Source organism: Filobasidium floriforme (assembly GCF_021052385.1).
Source record: "Filobasidium floriforme strain CBS 6241 chromosome Unknown HD553scaffold_4, whole genome shotgun sequence".
Classification (NCBI taxonomy): Eukaryota; Fungi; Basidiomycota; class Tremellomycetes; order Filobasidiales; family Filobasidiaceae; genus Filobasidium; species Filobasidium floriforme.
The window spans coordinates 878,218-903,992 of NW_025763625.1; the positions used below are offsets into that span (position 1 = coordinate 878,218).

At 51.9% G+C, this 25,775-nt stretch overlaps 9 protein-coding genes and 1 non-coding gene across 10 annotated transcripts; 5 read left to right on the forward strand and 5 right to left on the reverse strand.

The window, feature by feature from the left end:
• Window positions 1-166: 166 nt before the first annotated feature.
• On the forward strand, window positions 167-6,626 carry HD553DRAFT_306662 (uncharacterized protein). The gene is made up of 20 exons (XM_046179311.1): window positions 167-799; window positions 872-1,099; window positions 1,162-2,208; window positions 2,274-2,723; window positions 2,792-2,911; window positions 2,974-3,129; window positions 3,188-3,313; window positions 3,375-3,557; window positions 3,620-3,693; window positions 3,758-4,096; window positions 4,173-4,312; window positions 4,383-4,516; window positions 4,585-4,649; window positions 4,713-4,903; window positions 4,967-5,613; window positions 5,672-5,706; window positions 5,772-5,888; window positions 5,947-6,137; window positions 6,205-6,244; window positions 6,309-6,626. Exons 1-20 carry the CDS (start codon window positions 260-262, stop codon window positions 6,565-6,567), a joined length of 5,082 nt encoding a protein of 1,693 aa, XP_046038937.1. The 5' UTR covers window positions 167-259; the 3' UTR covers window positions 6,568-6,626.
• Window positions 6,627-7,467: 841 nt separating this feature from the next.
• On the reverse strand, window positions 7,468-7,553 carry HD553DRAFT_t20. Its single transcript has one exon. It is a non-coding gene; the product is annotated as a tRNA-Gly (tRNA).
• Window positions 7,554-7,976: 423 nt separating this feature from the next.
• Window positions 7,977-9,867, reverse strand: HD553DRAFT_306665 (uncharacterized protein). Its single transcript, XM_046179312.1, has 6 exons — window positions 9,438-9,867; window positions 9,188-9,346; window positions 8,747-9,092; window positions 8,617-8,685; window positions 8,395-8,522; window positions 7,977-8,332 (listed from the first exon to the last, which is right to left on the reverse strand). The coding sequence occupies exons 1-6, from the start codon at window positions 9,600-9,602 to the stop codon at window positions 8,297-8,299; spliced, it is 903 nt and encodes a 300-aa protein (XP_046038938.1). The 5' UTR covers window positions 9,603-9,867; the 3' UTR covers window positions 7,977-8,296.
• Window positions 9,868-10,108: 241 nt separating this feature from the next.
• Window positions 10,109-11,357, forward strand: HD553DRAFT_328056 (translation protein; the record flags this gene model as incomplete). The annotated part of the gene is made up of 4 exons (XM_046181851.1): window positions 10,109-10,366; window positions 10,462-10,754; window positions 10,834-10,945; window positions 11,034-11,357. The coding sequence occupies 4 exons, from the start codon at window positions 10,109-10,111 to the stop codon at window positions 11,355-11,357; spliced, it is 987 nt and encodes a 328-aa protein (XP_046038939.1).
• Window positions 11,358-11,850: 493 nt separating this feature from the next.
• On the forward strand, window positions 11,851-12,565 carry HD553DRAFT_322390 (uncharacterized protein; the record flags this gene model as incomplete). Its single annotated transcript, XM_046181284.1, has 2 exons — window positions 11,851-12,326; window positions 12,526-12,565. The coding sequence occupies 2 exons, from the start codon at window positions 11,851-11,853 to the stop codon at window positions 12,563-12,565; spliced, it is 516 nt and encodes a 171-aa protein (XP_046038940.1).
• An 817-nt stretch (window positions 12,566-13,382) lies between these two features.
• On the reverse strand, window positions 13,383-15,295 carry HD553DRAFT_179717 (putative RPL40A-ubiquitin). Its single transcript, XM_046176946.1, has 5 exons — window positions 15,112-15,295; window positions 14,956-15,022; window positions 14,015-14,197; window positions 13,718-13,777; window positions 13,383-13,630 (listed from the first exon to the last, which is right to left on the reverse strand). Exons 1-5 carry the CDS (start codon window positions 15,129-15,131, stop codon window positions 13,574-13,576), a joined length of 387 nt encoding a protein of 128 aa, XP_046038941.1. The 5' UTR covers window positions 15,132-15,295; the 3' UTR covers window positions 13,383-13,573.
• A 316-nt stretch (window positions 15,296-15,611) lies between these two features.
• On the forward strand, window positions 15,612-18,011 carry HD553DRAFT_293127 (putative d-3-phosphoglycerate dehydrogenase 2). The gene is made up of 6 exons (XM_046178420.1): window positions 15,612-15,878; window positions 16,000-16,105; window positions 16,201-16,536; window positions 16,626-17,484; window positions 17,565-17,741; window positions 17,820-18,011. The coding sequence occupies exons 1-6, from the start codon at window positions 15,814-15,816 to the stop codon at window positions 17,822-17,824; spliced, it is 1,548 nt and encodes a 515-aa protein (XP_046038942.1). The 5' UTR covers window positions 15,612-15,813; the 3' UTR covers window positions 17,825-18,011.
• On the reverse strand, window positions 18,012-19,305 carry HD553DRAFT_306678 (uncharacterized protein; the record flags this gene model as incomplete). The annotated part of the gene is made up of 1 exon (XM_046179313.1): window positions 18,012-19,305. The coding sequence occupies exon 1, from the start codon at window positions 19,275-19,277 to the stop codon at window positions 18,015-18,017; it is 1,263 nt and encodes a 420-aa protein (XP_046038943.1). The 5' UTR covers window positions 19,278-19,305.
• Window positions 19,306-21,516: 2,211 nt separating this feature from the next.
• On the forward strand, window positions 21,517-23,325 carry HD553DRAFT_293130 (major facilitator superfamily domain-containing protein; the record flags this gene model as incomplete). Its single annotated transcript, XM_046178421.1, has 10 exons — window positions 21,517-21,561; window positions 21,643-21,726; window positions 21,853-21,961; window positions 22,045-22,133; window positions 22,207-22,297; window positions 22,372-22,701; window positions 22,769-22,827; window positions 22,900-22,985; window positions 23,064-23,171; window positions 23,238-23,325. The coding sequence occupies exons 1-10, from the start codon at window positions 21,559-21,561 to the stop codon at window positions 23,323-23,325; spliced, it is 1,047 nt and encodes a 348-aa protein (XP_046038944.1). The 5' UTR covers window positions 21,517-21,558.
• A 2,030-nt stretch (window positions 23,326-25,355) lies between these two features.
• HD553DRAFT_366747 (uncharacterized protein) lies at window positions 25,356-25,775 on the reverse strand (the record flags this gene model as incomplete). Its single annotated transcript, XM_046184112.1, has 1 exon — window positions 25,356-25,775. The coding sequence occupies exon 1, from the start codon at window positions 25,656-25,658 to the stop codon at window positions 25,356-25,358; it is 303 nt and encodes a 100-aa protein (XP_046038945.1). The 5' UTR covers window positions 25,659-25,775.

The window sequence follows — 25,775 nt, forward strand, 5'->3', positions numbered from 1 at the left end:
TGAACCATGAACCTCCCAATAATGCTCTGAGGCCAGTTTCGCGTATTCGAGCGAGCGAAACCTCCACTCGACCTCGGTCGATCGGGGGCACCCTTCCTCCTATTCCAACCTAGACATGCTCGTCGTCATGTTACACCTTCCTATGTCCATTTCCATCCTTACAACCTCGTATAGCATAATCCAGGAAGCTCACATTCGATTCTAGTCGCAAATCGAGGCTGCTATATTCGTGCGGTGCCGAGGAACGCAACCCTCAATCATGGCGGGCGAGAACCGTGGATTCGTGTTGAACGGCCAGAGGGTCGTCCTCGACCTCGACTTTGCAGGTAGCGTCAGGGCCACAGCATACCTCACCATCAAGCCTACCAACGTCCGCCTCTCCACCGTCTTCCTGCACGCTGCTCCTTGCTTGCGGATAACCTCGGTGCACCTGTCTGGACCGAACATCGATGATCCTCTTCCTCCCCTTCCGGCGTCGTTCAGTCACCATAACCCTCTTCTCGGTTTGAGAGATGCAGGAGAAGGAGCTTCTTTCAACCCAACTCAACCTGATGCTATACAAAGGCATCCGGAGATCAAGAGAAAGTTATGGGCAGCGATGGCGGAGAAGGACGAAGGAGAGCTAGCTATCGATGTTTCCCACGGCTGGGTCAGGATCGCTCAGACGAAAGAAGGTGGACAGGCAGCTCAAGCTGGATTGGCAGAGATCTTGATTGCTATCGATTACGAGATCTGTATGTCGGACGTTGATACCGAGGGAATCGTCTGGCGAAGACCAGGCGATGCGGGGAACGATTTCGTTAGTCCTGCTTGGCTTCCCAGTCCGCAATTCCATGAGGCTGACAGCTTGGTCCTATATAATTGAGGACAGCGGATACCTCACATGTTCATCAATTCTTCGTCATACGATGCCGCTCGACATTGGGTACCATGCTTGGACAACCTCTGGGACCGATGTCCTTGGGAACTCGAGATCAGCGTTCCTCGATACTTGAAGCAAGAAACGGATCAGGTGAACGCGGAGCCGGGACTAGAAGGTGGCGAGCCAGAGGAAGGAGAGCTCGTGAGGGTTATCGCATCGGCAGAGTTGGAAGAACAGGTAGGTCTCTCTCTTCACAAGCGGTCTTGTCTCTGCAAGCTGAATCGACCCGGAAATTACAGGTTACCCATCCAGACGATCCGAGCAAAACGCTCTTTTACTTTGTCCAGAGCAACCCTACTTCAGCACAACAGATGAGTTTTGCCGCTGGACCTTTCCACCTGCACGTCATACCGGAGGAAGATCAAACTCGGCGCCTGCTCGACAGTCTCGACCCGACCAGTGATGTCCAGCCGCTTCTCCTCGCTTATTGTCTTCCCGGAAGCGAGCTCGACCTGGCAAATACCGTCTCCTGTATGCGACAGGCCATGAGCTTCTTGGAGGGTTACGACGGTTATCCTTATTCTTCCTTCAAAATGGTCTTTGTCGAGGATCCTTCGACACAGTCGTCCGTCTCGGCCTCTATGGGGACTTTCTCGCAAGAACTGCTCTACCCTCCGGAAGTGGTGGAACAGGCTCTTATCACTCGGCCTATCCTCACACACGCTCTAGCATCACAATGGTCAGGTGTTCACATGATTCCCAGGAGCTTTTCCGATATCTGGCTTACGACTGGGCTGGCCCTGTACATCAATGCTCAGTTGACGAGACACTTGCTCGGCAACAACGAGTACCGGTTCAGGCTACGATCGGACATGGATCGATGCGTCGCCCTCGACCAGGGCGATCAGTTTCCTCTACATGTACCTGGACTCATATCCCCGCCGGATGCAGAGACGTTACAGTTCATCTCGCTCAAAGCACCGCTCGTCCTCCACATGCTCGACATGCGGATGACGAGATTGGCGACATCTTCTGGTCTGGCGAGAAACGCGATCCCGGACATCTTTCGACAGGCTCGAGGTGGCACTCTACCTGATCGCGCGTTGTCGACGGACAACTTTTTCAGGATCTGTCGGAAGATCAGCAAGAGCCTGGATGTTCTCGCTTTTCAGGAACAATGGGTGACGGGGAGCGGTTGTCCAAAGTTCATCATTGGCGCACAGTATAACAAAAAGGGACAGTCCATCACCGTCTCTGTCTTTCAAGGGGCAAGTCAGGCGTGGAACGCGGTTAATCAGAAGGAGCCGCACAACGCCGACTGGAAATGTCCGACGAAGCATTTTTCGGTCAGTGGCCCCGTATGTTCTTGAATCATCCAGATCGGCATGTCTGACGTTTCACATGTGAAAAGGGAGAGGTGACCTTATGGGTCAACGAAGGCGACGGTGCACCTTACGAACATGTCATTGAGCTCGGCGACGAAGGATTGACTCATGAACTTGTCTTCACTCCGCAACAACGTCGAGCACACCGATTGAGGAACGGGCACTATCGGCAAGAAAAGGGCCTCCCTGTGCTCCAAACCGCGGACGATTCGGCACAGATGTCGGCGGGTCTGCAAGACGCGGCCAGGATGGCGGAAGAATGGCGTTTTTCGGGATGGCAGGAACCGGACGCCGTCACCTTTGTGGAACAAGGTTTCGATTGGATTCGGTATGACCCCGAATGCGAATGGCTCGCTTCGATCGAAGTCCTCGCAGAAGTCAGCGCAGGGAACAGGTCAGGTTTGGCACCGGTGATGCTGCCTTACTATTGGGCTACGCAGCTCTCCAACGATAGGGATGTTATTGCTCAGCGAGAGGTTAGTGCTGTAGCACAAGCCTCAATGGAGTTTCTACTTACACGTCAACTCCGTTTCATTCCGGCTAGGCTATTCTGAATCTCGCTAGTATGCCCAGCGGTGTGGCGGCCACAGCCCTAACGAAGATTGCTCTCGACGAAACATGCTTTTACAAAGTCAGGATTCTAGCCATCGAGATGCTTCCGAGGGTGAGTAAAATCTGCGAGATAGAACAATGGACAACACTCATTAGGGTGACACGCTTGAATAGATGCTCACACCTATCGAAGAGACCGGAGAGAAACTAGGCGTTTATCACTTGATCAAGATCCTACAGACACGATACTGTCACTTCGATCAGGAGATAAAGTCTTACCAGCTGCAAACCCCATCGCAAGGCCAGATAGCCCATTACATAATTTCCCAGGTGCGGCTGCCTGAGACGGTTTAGTTCTTCTTTACGCTGACTTTGGGTGTATTGACAGGCTCTGCTTCGAACGCTTTCGATTTGGCCGTGGTCACCAGCTGTGCCTCGCGAGGTGGAGACAAGTGCATGGCTGCGCGATATCTTGTCGACGGCGATTGAGAAGGGCGACTCTGAAGAGAATACTGTGAGTGCCTGATATCTCTTCACTCTGTCGACTTTGACTGAAGTCGCCTCTCGGTCGAAAGTTCTCCCAATCCTATTATTTGGCTTCTCTGATTGCGGACTTGGCCGCCCTGCAAAAACGCGTACCTTTCCACTTGCGTCAATCACCGGAATACCAGAGGGCCACGGCATGCATCGACCGAGCTATGGCTCTTGATAAAGTATTGCCGTCATATGGCAATGTAGTCACCATCTCAGGTCTTCAGGTGAGTTTGACCCGAATGTCAGACCGTGAAGCAGCCTATATGCTTACCCATGTTGCATCTAGGCCAAATTCGCTCTTGCGCTGACGGACAAACAAGTGATGCCTGTGCATCTGCCGTACTTCCTGACGTATACAAGGTGAATTCTCATGAATTACCAGCACGATATCAAAAGCGGCTCACCGAGATTGCCGTCATCTCAGAATCGGAAATCTGCCGTCTGTTCGGCTCTTGGCTATGGATTGCGTCCTGACCTGTCAACTGCCGCCGCCCTGGCTTTATAAGTACATACGGCAATTGCTCCGCAGGGAGCAGTCTTTGTCTTTCCGGCGTCATCTGGCGGAAGGAGTAGCCAATTCGTGGCTCATGGCGCTGGCTTTGGGAGAGATCGAAGGCCTTCATCAGCCGCAAAGTCGATACGTCGAGTCTGCTGCCGAAAGACAGGTCAGGGAACAGACGGATATAGAACAGGACATCCCCGCTTGGCGTCGGACATTGCAGAAATCATCGGATACGGGTCGTTTCCTGATGTCTCAGCTCATGTGAGTTTTCACCTCATTTGCAAGACCTGCGCCGAAAGCTGAGTGATCGAGGCTCACCTGCGGATTCTACGACTAGTGATGCCAATGTCGACAACGAGCTGCGAGTGGCGTTGCTTCAGGCAGCCGAAACGTTGACGCCCGGTAGAAGAGAGGGTGCGGCGGCAAAGCTTATCTTAAAGCTCGGAAGCCGACCGAAGAACACATCGAGGACTAGTGGTGAGCCACGAGCGTGCGAACCTTTCATGGTCCCATCAAAATGGCTAAATCCCTTGTTGACTCGCTCTAGCGAAATCATCGCTCGTTCCCGCACCAGTCGACCCAGTCAGTCAGGTACCGAAACGTAAGCCCAAAGGCAAGCAATATCGCAGCGGCCTGTCCGAAGAAGATTTCAAGGCCGTCAATATCACCTTGGAGAAATTGGTGAGCCGAACTGTCTTCATTTCCGCCGCTTGCAACGTGACGTGCTTAGACAAGAACTCTCCGTGCAGTTTGTGCATCCACGAAGCGACTTTTTCCGCTATCCTGTACCTGATGACGAAAATTTCGCGCCAGGGCAAGTCAACCGGGACCGTCGAAGACAGCATGTTCAGCTAATTCTCACTTCCCTTCTGAACAGATATTACAAGATTATCAAGAGACCGATCGATCTGTCTGCCATCAAGCACAAGCTGTCCGACGGTCAATACGAGAACCGACATCAATTCAAAGAAGATCTGGACCTAATCGTTCACAATTGCAAAACCTACAATGGAGAAGGATCGCTCGTTTTCGAGGCTGCTGTCGAATTCGAGAAGGTCTTTACTGGACGTAGGTGCTTTTGGTCCTCCGATCGGTGTCCCGGTCAACATGCTTACAACCTCTCTCGTTCAGAATGGGCAAGGGTGGAAAAAACACTTTCAAAGAAAGCTCAGACGGGTCCCGAAACGGTGCCTCCCGCAACAACCGCGCTCAAGTTCAATATCAAACGGCCCTCTGTCCCGAACCTAACCGTTACTGCAAATGAAGACGAAATAAGAGACAGCAGCGCTAAGCCATCTTTGAGCGTACGGACTAAAGACTATGCGCACCCAGGTAGTGCAGACAAGCCGAGATCTGCCATGAAAGCGGGCATCAAGCGTCAACGAGAGACACCGGCCGAGGAACCGAAAGAGATCTTTACCGCACTCGCAAATTCGCCGCCAGCGAAGAAGAAAGTCAAGATCGTTAGACCGTCTGTCAGCATACTGCCTAAGCTCAAGGTCACCCAACCCGAGCCTGAGCCCAGCGCAGCGGTCCATAAGCCTGTCATCACACTTAAACGCAAACTAGAAGCAGAACCGGAGCGGTCTGAAAGCAGACCCTCGCCGGGGGCTTCCATGGAACCCGCACAGGCGATGACGTCTGACGGGATTGCGGGTCCAGACCGCGGCAACGTGAAGAGACTGACGGAGATGGGCTGGACAAAGGACAGAACGCCTTTCAAGAGGGTCAGGGCGTTGCGGCTGATCCGCGACTACATGGACAAGTACAGGCTCTTGGTAAGCCAGAGCAGGTAACAGCTACAAACCTGTCGTGCTCATTCTAGCTTGCATACAGTTCGGCCCAAAACCAAACGAAGAGCTCGCTCCCGGGTGAGTGTTTGTGTATCAGGCTAGTCTGCCTATTGCTAAAACTTCTTGCGATCATCATTCCACAGTTACTTTGCCGAAATCAAACGGCCTATGTATCTCGAGTTGATGGAAGAGAAGGTTGCCAAAGACCAATATCAGACGTTGGGCGAATTCGCAATCGATCTCGAGCAGATCATCTGGAAGTAAGCCGTTTTGCTGGTTCAGAACTTCATTTCCAATGCTGAGCTGCGCCATCATCAGCTGTCGAAAATACAACGGAATGGGTCCAGGGATCGAAGATCAATATGCAGCTCCTATGGAAGCTCACTTGCTTGACAAATGGCCTAAATTGATGAAGACGGATGCGATCACGGCGGAAGAGAGAAAGTTGATTGACCAGTGGCTGACGAGCACCCTCAAGACGGATGAGGGAAAATGGTTTCAATACCCAGGTAAGCTAGTGTTCGTCTTCCGATTTCGGCATTTGGCTGGGCAGCTCATACTAGATCACGCACGTAGTGGACCCCGTGGCAATGAATATTCCCGACTACTTTAACATGTGAGTCAGATGGGCTAATAAGTGGTATTACAACAGCAAACCTTACACCCCTCATGAATTACAGCGTGAAACGTGAAGAAGCCCGAGATCTCTCGATGATTAAGAGCAAACTCAAGAGCCTCGCTCCGTTGTCTTCAATCGACAAGGACCTGATCCTGATGGTCGATAATGCCGTCAAGTATAATGGAATTGATAGCCCGGTCGGCAGGGTAGCCAAGACGATCGAAGCTGAATACGAAAAGAAGAGAAAACAGATTTCCCCGTACGGTTCGGCACGGGAATCGGTGGAGAACCGTGCCTCGAAAAGAGCTCGACACGAATGAACAGAAAATATAACGACCTTGACGATCTATAACGACAATCACGTACATCTCTAGCATTAGCATATGTCATATGATCAGACCCGGTCGTGTGACAGATGATTTCATACGACCCGCTTGCTATCGTATCGACGTTGAGTCTCACTGCAAACTCGATCTGTATGTCGAACGATTAATCAATGTTCGAAGGCTATGCAAGCTGTCGATCGAGCTTATCCCTCGTCATTCAGACACTCTCATCATAGAAAGGCTTCGTACATGAGGATGATTTGAACGCCGTGCAGCCACGTTTATCTGCGCTGGAACTCGAAGATCGTCTTCTGCGAAGGAGACAAAGGCGAAGAAAGGCTCGTGGCGAAGCGAAGAATTACAAGAAGTTGTTTCTCTTCCACATCGGCGATTAGGAACACGAATACCTTGTATTTTTTTGTATCTGTCCGTATCTTGAAGAGTATCGTGGATGTCATGCTCGGGAAGTTGTTTGCCCATTCGAATTTCACCATCCGCTTCCCCGGGTCTCACACCCTCTGCAATATCCTTCCTCCTTGTGCGATCCTAACAATTACCGTCTGATGTGGCGTTTTGGTTCAAATTGCCAATTCAATCGGTGAAATAAGTCCAAAACAGACATAGAACAATACTGAACGCATTTCAAAGGTATGAAAGTTGAGGGATCTCTTCCCATTGGCGCATGCGAATCAATGAGCGCCATGACAGTAGCCCCAAGCTCGCCGAGTCGATATCGGGCGAATGTTCAGATGATCCCAACGAGTCTCAAGCCAATCCCAAATCACATGCAAAGCATACACGGTTCTACGGGGAGGCACCAAACGCATTTCGACTGTGAACGAAGCGCAAACAAACTGTCTGTTCAAAAATCGCGCAAAAAGGGCAAAAAGCTTGTGACATAACGGTGAATCGAACACCGGTCAACCGCTGACCAAGGTTAAACATGGAAGGCGGTTATTCTACCATTGAACCATTATATCTTGCTTAAAGATCTTCTAATTTTATATGTAATATCAGACAAGACTACCTTGTGGCTGCCACGATACTCTTCGGGCTCATGAGGGGTGCTGCAGCCTGTGGCTCAATCTCAACCATCTTTATTCAAGCTTCCGGACATCCCTTCCCTCTCCAAATTTGCCTTGCATTTTTTGATTGGATCAGAAACGCAACGTATGGATTCTGTCGAACCGCTCAACGTTACAGATATCGGCGGTTGACAAGGCCTGGTTCTTCAATCGGGCTCTGCTGTTGTCTGTTACAGATAGGTGCAAAGCACGCTAATGCTACATGTCGTCTGGCTTCTTTACCTCCACTCTTTGTCATCTTCTGATTGATTTCGGCTGTATACGCCAACACTTCGCCATCTTCTCCTCGTGTGTCTTTATGCCAATATGCTTTGAGTTCCGGAACAGAATGCTCTTATGAATCGACGTTCACCACAAATTGGAATGGGTCATGACCACCAGGACTTCGAGCCCGGGCGATTTAAATAAGGAACAAATAAAATCGGTCTCAGGAATTCGCGAAACTGGTCGAAGCCAGGCGGATCTGACTTCCTCCGTCCGCATATTATGATTCGAATGGAATCTACTGATGATTGTTGCATGTTTCGAGACGCGAGAGATCTCTAGTCTAGTTCGTGGTTGGATAGTCGCCGGAAGAGGCCACTGACTGCTAATGAGATGATGTATACAACCGGGTCTGATACGTTCGCGCTCAAATTTCACTCGGGTACGTAGTCTTGTGAGAGGTCAACTCCCTGAGACAGCCATTTACATGAGCTTGGCCGGTGCGGCAATGTCGAGCCGGTGCGGCACTTACCAAAGCCATCATATGCACGTTTGTCAACTTCTGAACGTCCTGCTTTCTACTCTTCTTCCGTCCGTCCTTCTTGATCGCACGGTTCGCCGTCTTTTTGGCCGCTTCGGCAGGTGTTACTTTGTGCCCGACTGTAGGGAGGGCAAGAAGTGCATGACGATACAATGACGACAACGGCCATGAGTGCCTTGGTCTAAACGAAAAACGAGAATTGTTTGTACTCACGCTCGGTCAAAAGTTTCTCCAAGTCTGCGGATTCTGGGGTTTCTATGGAAGCCCACATTGTCCGGAAAGCTGCATCCCGCCCGATCCTCAATCAGATTTGAACCTAGATGAAGAAACTCGTCCCACTCACATTCGTCCACCTGACCTTTCGGTGCCAACCCATCCGCCCTCCCCTGATCGTACATGACCGCCTTCCAAGTATTAACCCCCGTCTCCATGATCGTCTTGCTCCCATCCTCTCCTTTTGCCTGTACGACCTTTTTCGGCTTGGCCCCCGGTTCGGGAATAGTAGCCTTTTGTGAGAAACGCATGATCAGGACTTTCCCTTCGTCTTCCCACGTCTTGAGCAGGTCGGAGTAGAGGATGGAGCCGGTATAGTTTTGTTTGATAAAGTTGATGGGGATGCCACCGGGTCGAGCAGAGTAGTTTTGGATGTGTCTGAAGAGTTCGTCAGGTGTCTTCATGGCATTGGCATTCTGACCGAGATCGACATCAAGAGAGAGAGAAAGGTAAGATTATGGCTTAGACGTCAGTCCGGCTTGCTGCTATAGAAACGGATTTCTTAACTTACCTTGTATTCGAGCAGTTCCAACTGAGCGTTCCAGCTCACCCCCGTATACGTCTGCAACAACCGGATCATCTCCGGGTTGAATATCAGACGGATCCCATCGGCATAAGTGTCCTGGAAAGAGTTCGAGATGGTCTCTAGCCGATGGGGCCCTGGTCTCGCCTGCGGTCCCGATATCGAATCAAAGGAAGTGAATGCGTTCAGCTCAGTACCCGATGCCTTGCCAGGGCGACTTGCAGCGACGTTTACCGACCTTTAACCATTCAACAACCTGGTTGACCTGACCTGCCAGATGCTTGGCCAAGGTATTCACAGCAGCAGGAGGGGGACCATCGTATCGTCTCTTTTTGCTGGTAAAGCTGACGCTCGAAGGCGTCGGCGAGGCGGCGTGAGGCCGTTTGATCCCCGAGACCGACATGACGCTGGCTCAGCCGTTGCTCCCTGCTGATTTCACAACTTGGAACTGTGAGACTGCATGCATTGAACAAGACGATCTCGCTCTGAGTCCCGTCATTATGGCATGGTCGTCGTTTGCATAAATGGTTGGTTGATACATACGGCTCTTGGCGATGACGACGACGCGTCCGACACAATACTAGCTGGCCGCCGAGTTCAAAAATGCCAATTCGGTCCGGGATTTGATCGCGAAGAGAGTTGATAGCTTTGTTCCAGGGACGTCTAGGTGCTAGGTGTATGAAAATAGAGGTCGAGAACGAGAAGGGTGATGTTGCAAGTGCAAGTTGGTAGCTCATCCTCGGCTGATGCCGTACGCGCTTCGCTTCGATCGCGCGCTTTCATTTGGATCCGAACCCTTTTCGAACTTCTGAACCCAATACAGATCATCATCATCGTGATACTTGAATCACCTACAACTTCGCTAATTCAGACCGATCCAACACAGCCAACTGTTCATAGCAAACCATCATGGCTTCGAACTCATTACTCGCTTCGTTCAGGACTCTGAAATTAGCGGCCTCCTCTCCGAGCTGTGCAGCCTGCTCGACCGTCCTAGCTCGAGGATACGCGACCTCTTCAGAATCTGCCCCACCGTCCAGCTCGACATCTCAAGAAGCTCCTTCATGGACGCCTTACTCTCAGAGAACCGGATTGATCGCTAGGAAACGTGGGATGAGCGCCGTTTGGGACGACAAGGGTGTTCGTATACCCGTCACGGTATTACAGGTGAGCTCGATTGCGAATCCGGATCGGAACTGAGCAGGTCGATGACAACATGATTCGTGCGTGCTCATAACAATTTCTTCGAACCTGTTGTACAGCTGGAAGACCTCCAAGTAGTAGCTCACAACCCACCAGCCGTCCCCAAACCCGGTCAACCCGCTCCTTTCTCCTCTAAACCTCTCCTTCACGCCCTACAACTCGGAACGACCGACCACCCCCGACCTAAACGCCTGTCCTCACAATTCAGGGGTCAATTCAAGAAGGCCCAGGTAGCGCCTAAACGGAAGATCGTCGAGTTCCGAGTGACGGAAGATGCGGTGTTGCCTGTGGGGACGACTTTGAGCGCGGCGCATTTCGTTCCTGGGCAACATGTTGATGTTTCGGGTGATTCGTGGGTGTTATATCTTTTCAAGATCGTCAAGGGTATCGAGAAACCACATCTGATGATGTTATGCTTATGACACTGACAGGATCGGAAAGGGTTTCGCGGGAGCGATGAAGCGACACGGGTTCCACGGTCTGAAAGCGACACATGGTGTCTCTCTGACGCATCGAAGTGCGGGTAGTACTGGTCAACATCAGGTAAGCCCCCCTTTCTTCCGCTTGGCCACTCATGTTCCACACGGCACCATCGATGCTAACAATCCTCCGCTGTGGGCTCACGCTGTAGGACCCTGGCCGAGTCATCCCCGGTAAGAAGATGGCGGGCCACATGGGAACCACCCGCACGACCGTCCAGAACCTTCCCGTCGTCCGTATCGACACCTCCCTCAACCTGATCTTCGTCAAAGGCTGTATCCCCGGGTTCGACGACGCCTACGTAGAGATCAACGATTCCAAGAAGAAGGTCAGGTGGGCCGGGATGAAGGCTGTAAGGAAGGGGAAGCAGGAGGGAGAGTGGTTGGAGAAGAGTGGGGTCAAGGGATTGCCATTCCCGGCAGGGACGGACAAGGGGGATTGGCCGGAGATTGTACAGATGGCTAGCAAGGCCTGATCGGCGGGCCGTATGACAATATTGCCAATATGAAAGCACGCTACGCTGCAAGCGGATGGGCAACGATGGGTACCGGCAGTCGACGGTCAAATCATCCGAGATACTGTCCCCGCTTGACTGGAGGTTGTGAGCGAGCTGCCATGGCGAGACTACTGCATGATGACGATGCAAGAACCCTGAATAAACAATAAGGAGGAAGCGTCAAAGGAGGATTTAGATTCTCGGCAAAATGGCGTAATTGCTACGTGGACTATCAACGTCCGTTGCAGGCGAGCCGCCCTGCCCGAAAACCATGCTCAACGTCATGAGAACCCTGAATGACAAATGAAGGTTGATCAAAGGGAGTTCTAGGTTCTCAGTTGCAGGACGTGATCAGGATGGTTATATTAAGAGGTATTCCGGAACTGAAGAACATCTCGCAGAAGGCTTTGAGCGACGTTTGCTCAACAATAGCCCCCACCCGTGCCTCCTTGTGATACGTGGAATCAAAACAATGTCTCATCTCGAACACATTCAGGACGACCTGCACCACAAGGTCGTTGCCTTTGGTATCGACAATCTACCCAGGTTTGCGAAGTACCTGCCGGACACCGATTGCGATGCACCTTATTTCCCCTTGGTTGAAAAGATCAGGGTGAATGTCTACAATGCTTTGAGAAGCCACGGCACGGACGCCCGTGTGCAGACGTTCTTGGGTTACGAAGGCTGCACTTTTACCCAGGAAGAATGGGATACTGCCTGCAAGGATTACAATGACTACATCGAAGGAAATCATACCGCCGCAGAGAGTGAGACGATCAAGGAGAACTTGAAGTTGATGACTGAAAGTGTCTTCGCGTTGATCCATTCTATCCAGGCGGCGCAAGATCGTAAGGCGAGCACACGAAGCGGGAGTAGTAGCAAGCGAGACTCGACCTTGTATGGCCATGATCCCATGTCCACGACTGGAACTGGCAGCATTGACACACAGTAGCGGTGATAAGGTATCGTATGGAGAAGATTAGGATAGTCTGGTTCCACTCTGCTGCCTTGTAGTCCAGGTTTAAAATGCTGTATGATATATTCGACGGAAGGCAAACCTTGTCCCATATCTCACCTTCGCGACTGCGTATCGCGACGATCAAATTTCCTCAGACAAACACTCCATCGAATGTTTCTCGTTTAGCAGATGCAAGATGACTGCGCTTGACCGACTTGGTCGCACATGAATATGACAAGGCTCAAACGGTTCCTCGCCTCTTGCCACTCCTTTGTTACGACACCGATAAACTGGTTTTATGGGAAGATTTTGGATACTCAGTGCCAATTCCTAAGCCGTCAGACCGGCCTCCTTGCTTTCTCGTTTCTGAGTGCAAACCTGTTGTAATGCTACCGGTTCGGATCGTCTCCATCAATCAACCGAATATCACCGTCGTCGCTTCAACGTTTCACAAATAGGCCTGGGAGGCGCAAGACGCGACTAACCAGACATTCGATTCGCAAAACCGAAGAGGCGACTTGCGTCTTGATTGAAATGAGATCATGAGACCGGGTTATCATTTACAATCCGAAATAAACCCAATATCCGCAATAACTAGATTGTTGCTTCACCCAACACAGCCGTGGCTACCCAAGTCATTCCATTGAAAATCAAGGCAGTCATGAATAGCCTGGATATATAGATTGTCAGTATTGGACATTGCAAAGATGAGATAGACGCATACTTGTCTTCAGCCTCAAGATCGTGTCCCATATTCATTTCCCACCAAGTATATACAACCACTACAATAATGAATACCAGAAGTATTAATCTGTTTGCGTCTAATTTCCTTGACACATTCCATCATCTGTACTAGTAGTTGCGTAGTTTTGCTATAGTGAATCGGAAACGACGGAGTTGCACCGTACGGCGCGTATCGTCCCGTTTTTCACTGCACACTGAAACACTACCGGTATGACGCGTCCGTCAGGCAGAGCCGGAGAGAGCGAGTCCCCCACCTTTCGCTTCGCAGACAGATCGATTTGGGCGCAACCACCAAGGAAGAACTCAACAAGAAGCAATCTTAGAGACGCTATAAATCGTATCCGATAATTCATAGCACAAAAAGATCCCAATCGCAATCGTTCCCGCTCAATCTTGAACCCCCCGCCTGCAACGTACAGCTCCTCTTCGCGGGGTGGACAAAGCGGAGAGCTCGCCGGACGGTACAAGGAAGGACATAAAATAGGCGAGTAGACTACTTGAGCTTCTTCTTGGGTCGGAGCTGGGACGAGTGTCCGCACTTCCTCTTCCTCTGTTTTTGCAACGCACGAAAGCGAGAAATTAGTTCTCGGTTGCGGTTACGGTAGAGGGGAGGAGTATGCTGAGAGCGGGTACTCACGCAGTTGGTGGCCCTGGGGGGGAGACGGGCGTAACAGACACGGCAGATCTGCTTGTCACACTGCGGATTGAAGAATGCAAAGATCGATTTGTCAGCTGCTGATTATGTGTTGCTCAATACGTAAGCGATAAGAGGAACGCCGAGGGACAACAAGACAAGCCTCCGACAGATGTCTCCATACTTCCCGGGAACATCTATCCTCTACTCGTCTTATCGCCCACATGTGCTCGCCTTGCGGCCTTTCCATTCCCGGCGCTCCTCTTATCGCTCATCGCCTAGACCCGCTCTCGGACTCACGTTGTACTTGTTGGCCAAGACCTTCAACGAAGGCTCGATGATTCCACCACGCAGACGGAGAACCAAGTGCAAGGTCGACTCCTTCTGGATGTTGTAGTCGCTCAGGGTTCGGCCATCTTCGAGCTGCTTTCCGGCGAAGATGAGTCGCTGCTGATCAGGGGGGATTCCCTCCTTGTCCTGGATCTGTTTTGCGGCGAGAGAGACGGGGCAGAAAGGTTGAAAAGATGGTCAGTTCTCATGCGGGAGTTGGGTTTGCGAGATAGGAGGATGTGTGGGTGCGCGTGTGTGTATGTGTGATTCGGGATCGGCTTCGTTTGTTCGGTAGGCCAACGTCGAAAGGTGCATCGGGAAGACCGCCTGCAAGCAAGCGGGAAAGACCGGGCAAGGTCATCGAAAGAAGGCGTGTCGAGCATTTTCTGGTCCTCTCCTTTGCCATATATCGTTCGTTCGATCGATAGCTTGTATGTAGTGGATCGACCGACATAGCGAGTATTGCCATGAGCTAGCCAAATAGTGCCGGATTTGTGGACTATCGGTGAAGTCAATGACGCGGTCCTGGACTTGTCGATATCCGTCGTGACACATGCTATCTCTATATTGATCTCGCCTAGACTTGATGTTTGGGGTTTCCCGAGGTATGCTTGTTGCGTGTTTGGTCGGATAGGATGTTGCATAATAGGTTTGCCCTTGCCAAGTCGTTGTTGGCATCGATGCCGAATTCCTGGTTGATCCCCCCCATCCCGTTCGTCTCGCCTTGTTTGCCCGGTCCTTTCCATCTTTCACTGCATCGCTCGCATCCCGCCTAGCCTTTCCCGTTACTCTCCCCTTCACGCCCTCCCCGCCCCTTCCTAGCCTGGATCCGCGAATGACATCCTAACCCGATCCACACGCCACACGCAATTCCCACACATCTCGCTCGATGAGGAATTGAAGATACGAACCTTCGACTTGACGTTGTCGATGGTGTCGGAAGACTCCACCTCGAGGGTGATGGTCTTGCCCGTAAGGCTGTATAATATCATCGCAGAGATCCGCCATCGCCGTCAGCCCAATCGATCTCTCGGCACGCAGGGGGAAAATGAACGGCGTGAGCGTACGTCTTGACGAAGATCTGCATCTTGGTGGTTGAGTCGAAGGTTTTCTTGAAGAGGTGTCCCCTGGAACTGGAGAAGGAGAGATCCGATCTCTGATAATGTCGACCTCGTCTCAATCCATGCGATCCAGGTCGACCTCGACGTGCGAGGTGGTGTGTGGGAGGAGAGAGGACGAATGCGAGAGAAGGAGACGCGCTTACCAAGTCCAAGGTCTATCGCCGAATCGCGCTTTCAATTTTCTTGTTTTTGCAGACCATCGGTAGCGGACATCCTCCTTCATTCAGGAAGTCCGTTTGCGCGTCGAGCGTTCTTAGGTAAGCCATGCCGAGACTGATCTTTACGTCACTCTTGACCTTTGATTCCGAAGAATGACGATTGCGTGATTCGCCCGATCCGAATGATCTTTTGCTTCCGGGCGATGACGACCGAAGACCCGAAACGTGGGGAGGGGAGAGACAACTTCTCGACACAAAAGTTATCATCTCTCGATTCCGAATCGAAAATGGTCGCACAACACACAACACAATCACACACATCCCATCATCCATCACATTCATCGAGTCATACAAGAGTAACAAAAGAGTACAGCAATACCTACTCGGTAGACAGTTGCATAAAGGGAGACCGACAATCACACAACAGCGCAGTAGCCAATACCAAAGAAACCAAACCTCAAAACTCCATTCATCACCTATTACATCCATCATGTCCCGACCTATCGCCAACAACGTACGAAGAGAGAGCGTCTCTGCCTCGCAACCTCCTTCCTCGTAAGTTGTCCGCATCCTCCTTGATACTGAAGATGATGCAGACAGCTGATCACCGAAACATGATTCGCGCTTCATTTCACATCTCCCATCCGCGGCCATCTCGATCTGCCCGGCTTTGCAGGATCCCGATCCCGATGAACACGAAAGGATTCGATAGGACCATGGTAGCTACGAGTCCTCCTCAGGCTGGAGGATACCTCGGTACCAGCCCGAGTGCTGCGTTTAGCGTGAGTTGGCATCGGTCCTTTGGCTTGAGTAAGGGTAGTCGACCCGATGACTTACCCCTATCTTTCCTGCCTTGTCGCGCACCTCGTCCTCGTAGCTCTCGAACCAGGCCGGCCTCTCCACCTCTCCCCGCAATTCTCGTTCGGTAATCCCTCCCGCCGCCGCTCGTCTCCTCCACGCTTTCCTCCCCAGCAATATCCCTTCCTCCAACTCTTCCACCGAAGGAGAAAAGACCGGACAGATCAGGATCCTCCTCCTAGAGAACATCTCCCAGGACGCCGCCCAGTATTTGAGGGATCAGGGGTATCATGTGGATCTGATCTCCAAGGCTTATGGCGAGGACGAGTTGATTGAGAGGTTGAGCGGATATCAGGCGTTGGGAATCAGGAGCAAGACCAAGGTCACCGAGAGGGTCATCAAGTCGGCACCTCAGGTGGGTCTTGCCAGCAGGCGTGAAAAGTACTGGATTTTCCAGTTGCGATAACTAATCTTGAGCGTTTGTATCGACCTTGACGTCGGTAGCTCCTTACCATCGGCTGTTTCTGCATCGGAACCAACCAGGTCGACCTCGAGGCCGCCGCCAAGGCCGGAATCGCCGTCTTCAACTCTCCCTTTGCCAACTCGCGTTCGGTCGCCGAGCTCGTCATCAGCGAGATCGTCGCCCTCTCTCGTCAACTCACCGACAGGTCGAGGGAGATGCGAGAAGGGATCTGGAACAAGGTCTCCAAGGGATGCTGGGAGGTCCGAGGCAAGACCTTGGGGATTATCGGGTATGGACACATCGGTAGTCAGTTGAGCGTGTTGGCGGAGGCCTTTGGAATGCAAGTCATCTACTACGACGTGGTGCCCATCATGCCGCTCGGATCCGCCAGGCAGACGGATACGCTCGAACAGCTCTTGGGCGCTTCGGATTTCGTCACCTTGCACGTTCCCGAGTTGGAGGAGACCAAGAACATGATCGGAGCCACCGAGTTGGGTCAGATGAAACAGGGCGCTTACCTGATTAACAACTCTCGAGGCAAGGTCGTCCACCTCCCCGCCCTCGTCGATGCGCTCGAATCGGGTCACCTGCACGGATGCGCCGTCGACGTCTTCCCCTCGGAACCAGGCTCGAACGGACCCGGTTTCAACGACAACCTCGGCGAGTTCATCCCTCGTCTCAGAAAGTGCCCGAACACGATCCTGACCCCGCATATCGGAGGATCGACGGAAGAGGCTCAGCGGGCGATCGGGCAGGAGGTGGCGAGCGCCTTGACGAGGTACCTGAACTTTGGAACTTCGGTCGGAGCGGTCAACTTCCCCGAGGTCGATCTCCGGGCCATCACGACGGCCGACGAGAGGCATATTCGGGTCTGTCACTTGCACGCCAACGCTCCCGGAGGTGAGTCACGATTTGAAACGGGTTCGGTGCGAAAGCCAAGTTGCTAAATCATCTTCGGTTTCGGAATTTGAAAACCTTAGTGCTCAAGGGTCTCAACAAGATTCTCGGAAACTTCAACATTACCAAGCAGTTTACCGACTCGAGAGGTGATATCGCTTACTTGTTGGCCGACGTCTCGGACGTCTCGCTGGATCAGATCAGGGACATCTATTCGGAAATCTCGGAGATGCCGACGAACATCAAGACGAGGCTGCTCTGTGAGTCTACTTGGCGCAAAGGAGATCCGCCGATATTTGAGAACGAGTGACTGATTCCTGTCCTTGTGTGTGAACTAGACTAGACTAGTTCGCGCTGTCTGACAGCTCAGAGAGTCGGTCTTAGCCTTCGCCTGCTTCAACACACATTTGTATCAACCCCTACCCATTCAGTCAGACCCGTTCCCGCTGCTCAACGGCAGTCTTCACTTCGCACGCAGAACAAGAATTCCAGAACACAGTAATAGAATGCAACGGAATATATATTGGATGTCATCATGAACAAGAGCTGGGCGCCTCATCGCGTTCGCTACCCCTGGGCTTTGTCTCCTGCGCCTGTTTTTCTTCTGATTTTCGTTTTCTACCCGTATGACCACCCCTTGCTCCATCCTTCTTCGGTCTCGGAGCCTTGGCAGGTTTCTCGGGTTTGGGAGGTACGACCTCTTCCTCATCCACAACAATAACTTCCACGCCGTCTCCCAACTTTTGCCTAGCTTGTTGAGCTAACCACTTGATAGCCCAGACTTCACTCCGGTTATGGCCGACGAAGAGTGTTGGCATCTGGAGAGATTTGGCAGTCTCGAGGCCTAAAGGACGCGGTTCGCCGGTTATATAGAGGATCGAGGAGGGGTTGACTGGCATAGGGTCGGCCGTCGGACTCGATAGGGAGTTCAGGGGAGAGTCATGCGGGTTATCCGGATCTGGAGAAGCATTGGAGAGGATGTAGCGGAGTCGATCGATGATGGTCGGTTCAAAGGCGTTCATGCATGCGATATATTTCGGTGCAGGCAAGTCCGCTATCGTGACCGACTTTGCCAGCTGGTCCTTCTCCTCCTCTGCTGTCGTCGAAATTGGTGTCGAAGCTGGAATTGATGAGTCGGTTCCTAATAGGTCCTCAAAGTTGTCCCCCTCAAGACCCTCAAACTCCTTTTCTAAAGCTTCCCTCCATTCGACTACCGTCCTTCCGCTCAGATTGTCCGGGACGGGGAAGACGACCCCCATCTTCCTCTCCGGATCGCCTTTATACCCGACGATCTCCCCTCTTCCCCCCGTACTTCCCTCTTCAGCCCCCTCGTTCGCTCCAGACCCGGCGCCTAGCCCGAGGGAATCCATCAGGGCCAAATTGTAACCCGTGGTCAAGACCTCATCCAAGCGTTGATGACTCGTCAAGACCAGATTTCCCACGAAAAGCCTCCTCCTCTCCAATGCCCAGGGTCTGTGCAGGAAGACCGCTGTGCGTGGGGTCAGACCTGCATAGACACCCGAGGTGGGAGTGACGGAGAGTATGAGCTTGTTGACAGGTGCATTTGATTTCCGGGGAGTGTGGTAGAGGATAGGCAGGTGGTGAGGTGCAGGAGGGAGGAGGGAGGTAAAGAGGTCGATGATAAGCGGGTAGGAGGAGTGAGCGAATGTTGCTGGTGGAGGTGGTGGTCTTGCACTGGCAGATGCGGTGGGCTTCGGACCGAAACTTGTAGGGAGGTCGGACATTCTGATGTTCGAGGATGAGGTGAAGAACCGAAGAAATGTTCTGCTTGTCATACGATGTAACCCTGGTATCACGCAGTCCGTGAAACACGGTCAGACAATTGAAGGATCGTTGCATACCCAGTCATTTCGTTACAAAAGAAGTGACGACATCGCCGACTGGTCGATCGAAACCCGATCGACAAGTCACGTGACACTCGAAGTGTTACAGCTCGAGTGTCGTTCACTCTAAGCAGATCCCGCACCCACCGGCCCACCGGAACCCCTCCCCAGGAGTCATCTCAGACAGATAGATAACTAGAGGTCTTGGATACAGGGCATCGGAATATGAGCGATCTTGTTGGCCTTGAGTGACGCTTCTGATTTTAACACTGAACTGTCCTCCAGGATATCGAGGGTCAAGGAGATATCATTGCGCACGATGCGCTTGCAAGACCCTGAGATACCGTTCTTCGTTTCCCTCGTCCTCAATTCCTCAGCACCCACGACTGCGTGCCCGCGGTCATCGCTTGCGCCCGACCAATCTGACGACGACCACTACCGAGGTATCGAGCAGTGGTGGATCGATTCGACGAGTCGTGTAGAACGTAGACGCCACACTTACGTTTTAGACTTCCCGCTGAAACACCACGCTTGTCCTTGGACGACGACCGCATGGCCGAACGACGACGAGACATTTGATCGGTTCGGCTTTCGACCTTGATTGGGTTTCAAGATTGAACGAGCTTCTTGATACGGTTGGCAACGTAGCGCGCTCTCTCGGTCCTGGCTCGGCAACCGCGAAGGAGGAGGGGGGAAGACCCATTTTGCTTCCGCGCGGGCCGGGAGATGACCGAACCGTTTCATCGTCGGGTAAGCCACCGCAGTTTCTTTTGTTCTCTTTTTCCATTTGTCGCGAAGGACGTCTCCCCTGACGCAACCCGGGCCTCGGTCGGCGTGGAAAGATTGATGATGGATCAAGGATGGATCGAGGGTGCTGCCAGTCTCACCAAAGGGGGGTGGCATCGGTGTGATCTGTGATCGGGAAGGTGGATCATCTGGCTCGTCGTGGCCCTGGGCGGGTCGCGGCGTGTTGGCAGGGATCGATCCAGGTCCTTTGGGATCGATCTCGATATACCCAGGCGATCTCTTTTCGATCCTTTCCCTCGATTCGAATTGAAGAGCCAGAAGAAGACCTCTATTATATTCTCGAAAGGATACCACCTCGCTATTCGTCAAACCGACATTCGAGGTTGATGACCCCGTTACAGCTCTTGCTTCCTCCCGTCAACTACCAGAGATCCAGAGATCAATCCACCAATCGAAAACTTTTCCGCGGGACGAGCAGAGTTTCAATCAACGGCGTGGTCTTTTGCCATCTGGCCATCTGATCATACACAGAGGCCAAGACGGGACAGGTCGGAAAAAAAGTATATAAATTAGAGGTGAGTTCAGGGCTCGAGCTAGAAGTGTGATCTTGAAGAGAAGGAAGTCTTATCGCGATTGCCACGATTTCGAACATCCTCCAACCGTACCGTATCGTGTTCATATAACGCTCTCACCCGTTGGTCGCGACACTTCTCTCACCGGACTTCCCTCATATATCTCACTCCTAACCACTCGAACCGATTGCCCTTACCCCGCAACCGCGACTGCAACTCGCCAAATGGGCATCAAAGACAAGGTCCGCAACTCGCTCTCCGGCCCGATCTCCCTGCCTACTATGACCCTCCAATCCAACAACCACAACAGTCCCAATGGGAACCATCAGCAACAGGATACCAACTATTTCGTCCAGCTCGACAGTAAATACGATTACCCCACCTCCCCGACTCATCAGTATCAATACAACAATGGGTACGACAACAAGACTCCGGATGGGTACGATATCAAGGGACCGGATTTCGCTTATCCGGCGGAATATAATGTGAGCCATATGCCTTACGGAGGAGGAGCTGGGGAGACGATGCAGTTCGGACAATCGGACGGTATGGGAGGGTTTGGGGGAGATCGGAACGGGGGTGGAGGAGGCGGGGAGGAGAGTGACGAGTTTAGCGAGTACTTGGGGTTGATGGTAAGCATCCTTCTTGAGATCGAATCGACTGAAGGTGAAGCATATCGTATTGATCCCTTACATGCGGCTGGTCTTGCCTTCGTGCAGGTTTACTTCAGGGAGAGGGATTGGAACGTGACATTGAGGAAGATCGACGTGAGTATAGCCTACTCGCCCTTGATGAGACTGGGAAGAAACGGTGTTCAAGATTAACTGACCTTGTCGTGCTCTGTTCATGTGTTCCTCGTGATGTCTTAGTGGAGACTCTTACCGCCCTACCTGTTCGCCTACTTGTTGGCCTTCATGGTGAGCACGATAAATCAACACATCACGTGCGCCACGCAGACGTTCACCGATCATGCTACTTATGTCTGTCTCATAATGTAGGACCGAGGAAACGTAGGAAACGCCAAGGTCGCTGGTCTGCTCAAGACCATCAATATGACGGATGTGCAGTACAATACCGGTGTCGTGAGTCCAGCCGCCCATTTCCCCGCTACCCTTGCTCCCCACGTTCAAGGCGTACAATGAGGTTTCGCTCTTCTTCCGTTCGTAAACTGACTTTCATAACCTTGCGTCATCGTCGTGACACCTCAGGCTTCCTTCTTCGTCCTCTATATCCTGTTGGAAGTCCCTTCGCAATACTTCTTGAAGAAGATCGGTCCCAAATACTACCTTTCTGGCTTGCTTTTCGGCTGCGGAGTCGGTAAGTCCTATCCGCTGGCCATCGATTGAAAAACAACGCTGACGATCCCGATTGTCGATGTTCGATTCGATGACAATATCCAGTCATGGCGAGCGGAGCGGCGATTCAGAGTCCGATTGGTTTCATCATGATGCGACTCGCTCTGGGTGCTACGGAATCTGGTCTGATGCCGGTCAGTGCCCACAAGGACCAAGCACAGTTGGTCTCGATTTGCGATCGCTGAACGTTCTTTTCGCTCACTTTAGGGTTTCAACGCGTCGATCGCCAAGTATTACACCCGTGACGAGTTGAGTGTAAGAATCGCCATCTTCTTCGCGTCCGCATCCATCTCGGGAGGTGAGTTTTGAAACTGTGTTTCATGCTTCCGGGGGGAAGGCGAGCAACTGAATCTCGCTCCATTTCGCCTTCAGCCTTCTCTGGTCTGCTTGCGTTCGGTCTGGCCAAGCTGGGTGGTGTCGCCGGTTTGGAGTCCTGGCGATGGATTTGGCTTCTCGAAGGTTCATTCACCGCGTTCGTGGGCGTCATCGCTCCGTTCGTCTTCGTCGACACCCCCGAGAACGCCGGAAGCTGGCTCACACACGAGGAGAAACGGTACCTCGTCCTGCGACAACGTTACGGAGCTGGTTCGGGAGGTGTAGCTCGATCCGAGGCGTTCACCATGAACTTGCTCGTGGATCTCGCTAAGAACTGGCAGACGTACCCTATGATCTTGATCTACATCAGTCATAGTGTTCTCGGATGTGAGTCGAGGTGTTGAGATCGGTTCGCTTGTTCAGAAGGCTATATTCTCCTGCCCCCGCTTCTCAGACGCCATCTCATTCTCGCTTCCACCTCTTATGAAAACCCTTGGATACAGTAACGAAAAGGTCAGTACCCTTTGAAGTCCCTCATTTTGACCCCAAGCTCCAGGCGACTGACTTCTGTATTCTTACGGTAAGGCATACTTGATTCCGGTACCGATTTTCTTGGCGGCGTGCGTTCTCACCATTCTCAACTCTTGGTGGAGTGATCGCCGAGAAAGTCGGTAAGTATCTTTCTGTCTGCCGGCCTCCGGAACTTTCGATGTTTGCGTCCTCTTACAGCCTTCATCCATGAAACTCAGTTTCTTGCACATCGCCGGTCCTTTCTCGCTTGCCATCGTTGGAGTGGCTCTAACGATTCCCACCGCCGGACAAAAAGATCTGGTCGGCCTCAGTATTCTCGGACTGATGTAAGTCGAGCCTTGGAGATATGGGTTCAATGTGAGGAGGCTAATATGATACTCTTTCCCTTGCAGCTGTTTGACTTTCGCGGCGTATCTCGCGGTGCCGATTAGTATCAGTTGGATGGCAGCAAACACCGTCGAACCCCACCGGTCAGTATGATCCGCGGCTCTTTCTTTCGGGGGGAACTTGAACTGAAATTAAACTTATCTCTCCGCATTCTAATGATCACGATCTAAATAGTTCCATAGCTATCGCTCTACAGATCTCTGCAGGTGGTATCGGAGGGTTGGCTGGTACGCTTCGCTTCTGCAAGATGTCACCGCGAAAGACATCCTAATCCTTACGCCTTTGGTTTAGGTTCATTCATCTACTTGGACAGTGAGGCACCCCAATACCCTACAGGATACTACACTTCGGGAGCTATCGCTCTCGTCGCGATTATCTCATGTATAGTCCTGAAGGTTGGTTACGCGCGGGTCAACCGTCAGCGCAACCAACTCACTAGGGAGGAGATCGAAAGCAACTGGACAGAGGAGAAACTGTGAGTAACGTCTTCAATGCTTGCCGATCAGGTCGTCTGACTCCACTGCGTCCCTTCAGTGCGGTCGCTGGAGACAAGAACCCTCATTTCCGAGTGAGCATCGACTGACACAGAGCGTCAAGGAGCACAACTGACCATGTGAATCTAACTTTCACAGTATATCGGTTGATACGTTGAATACCGTGCTTGCCAAGGACACATAGGAGATATTGTTTGTGCGGGTTATACATTCTTGCTTGCTTCATACCCATATAAGATCGTATCTAGAGGACTGTACGAACACGTTCTCAGCAGCAGATGCCTCAGGTCCAGCGTCAAATGCGTCCTTCGCGCGTGGCGTCATCTGAAACGTGTATGGACGACAGTTCCGGCCTTCCAGATGGACTCTTCGATTCCCCTGCCACCTCTCATCGTCGTTCAATGCACAAGAACGACTCGTAGAGGTGTTTCTTTGTGGTATGATGTGGCTTCTGGAAATGTCCAGCATCTCAGTGCAGACCTGACTGAGCAGGTGCCCGTATCCGGCACGCCGACAATGGCTGTCCGACAGCACTCAACTGTTGCCATGCGGGTTGGCATCACTGGAGCCCGTCTTCTTCTTGCTTCTTATGGCTTGTGTTATATCTAGAGCAGAATCACACAACATGATGAAACGTAAGGCGCATGGAAACTCCTCGCAAGGAGGAAACGGGTGCGACGGGCCGGCCGTCTCCAACATCGTCTTCAAATTACATCACTTCACACTCACCCTTCCGCCATCATGGGACTTGGCTGCCACTGGATCGCTACCTTTACCAGGCCCGCAGAAGTCCCCTTCTTGGACTTGAGATACCCCTTGCCATGGAGACATCGATGACTTCACCTGCAATAGCCAGCACAAATTCAAAGGAAGAATGTATTTGATCACGTTTCAGGCAACGACCTAACTATGGCCTTATCACCAGCGGCTGATCATCTGATGGGCATCAAACACTTACTCGCCGGTCAACTGGGTTTCACCATGGCCGTCAATGCAAGCGCCTACATCACGAGACCTGAGCCTCCATCGTGGAACATAGTCCAGGTTTCAACATGAATGAGTTTCAGAGGGTGAATTTCGAGGATGCAGCATTTCGAAGTGCGACTGAATGGGCGGTATCCTTTGGACTTTCACTACCACAACCACTACTCCTACCCATAGAGCTCTTCTTCTAGCATGGGATGCCTACACGGCATTGTTACCGAGGATGCGATCCGAAGGTACAGAGCCTCATTCCATACGATGCACATTCTGCTTGGCACGTCGTACTTCTGCAGCTTGAATCTCAAGTTATGCATGTACATTTTATAGCCCATAGGAAATCCAAAGTATCTGCAGCAGTTCGGACTACAAGTTGCAGTCTTAAAAGACCTTGATTTTGAACCGTAGTGGAATGGTGCGATGTTTGTCGGATGATATCGAAACAGAAGTCACATGTTCTCAATCACATCGCACATTCGCCTGGAGTAGTGGTAGGAGTGGTAATGATACAAGAATAAGAGAAATCCCTGGCATCGCCTCACTTGATCCATCCAACGTATACGATCCTGATGATCAACAACCAGATCCAGACCGGGACTTGCCGAACAACTCGACAGAAGAAGACGATCGTCTATCCCAAGGACCTTCCTAAGGACCACCAAAGAAACTACCCGAATCGGACGACTGGTTGGCATAGATCTCATCGTCTAGATCGTCCTTGCTGCTGGTCATCATCATCGTCAACTTCCTTCCGATGAATCCTTTCCGTACCAGATGCACTGCCAGCGTGAGAGTCGGATCTAGGCCTTGTGCATCATCCTGACCCTGATCCGCTGACATCGATGTCGCTAACATCCTTTCCTCCGAAGTTGAGCCCACTGACAACGACATCAACCTTCCCCACTCCGCCGTCCAACCCGTGAAGATGAACATGGACATGAATGTGAACATGAGACGACCCAGCACGACTCGTCGTCCTCCTTATCCCGGTCTGGCGACTCTGACGAGTCGCAGATCGAGTCCGGGTCCGAGTCTGCGTCTGCGTCTGATTCTGGACTAACTGTCGGA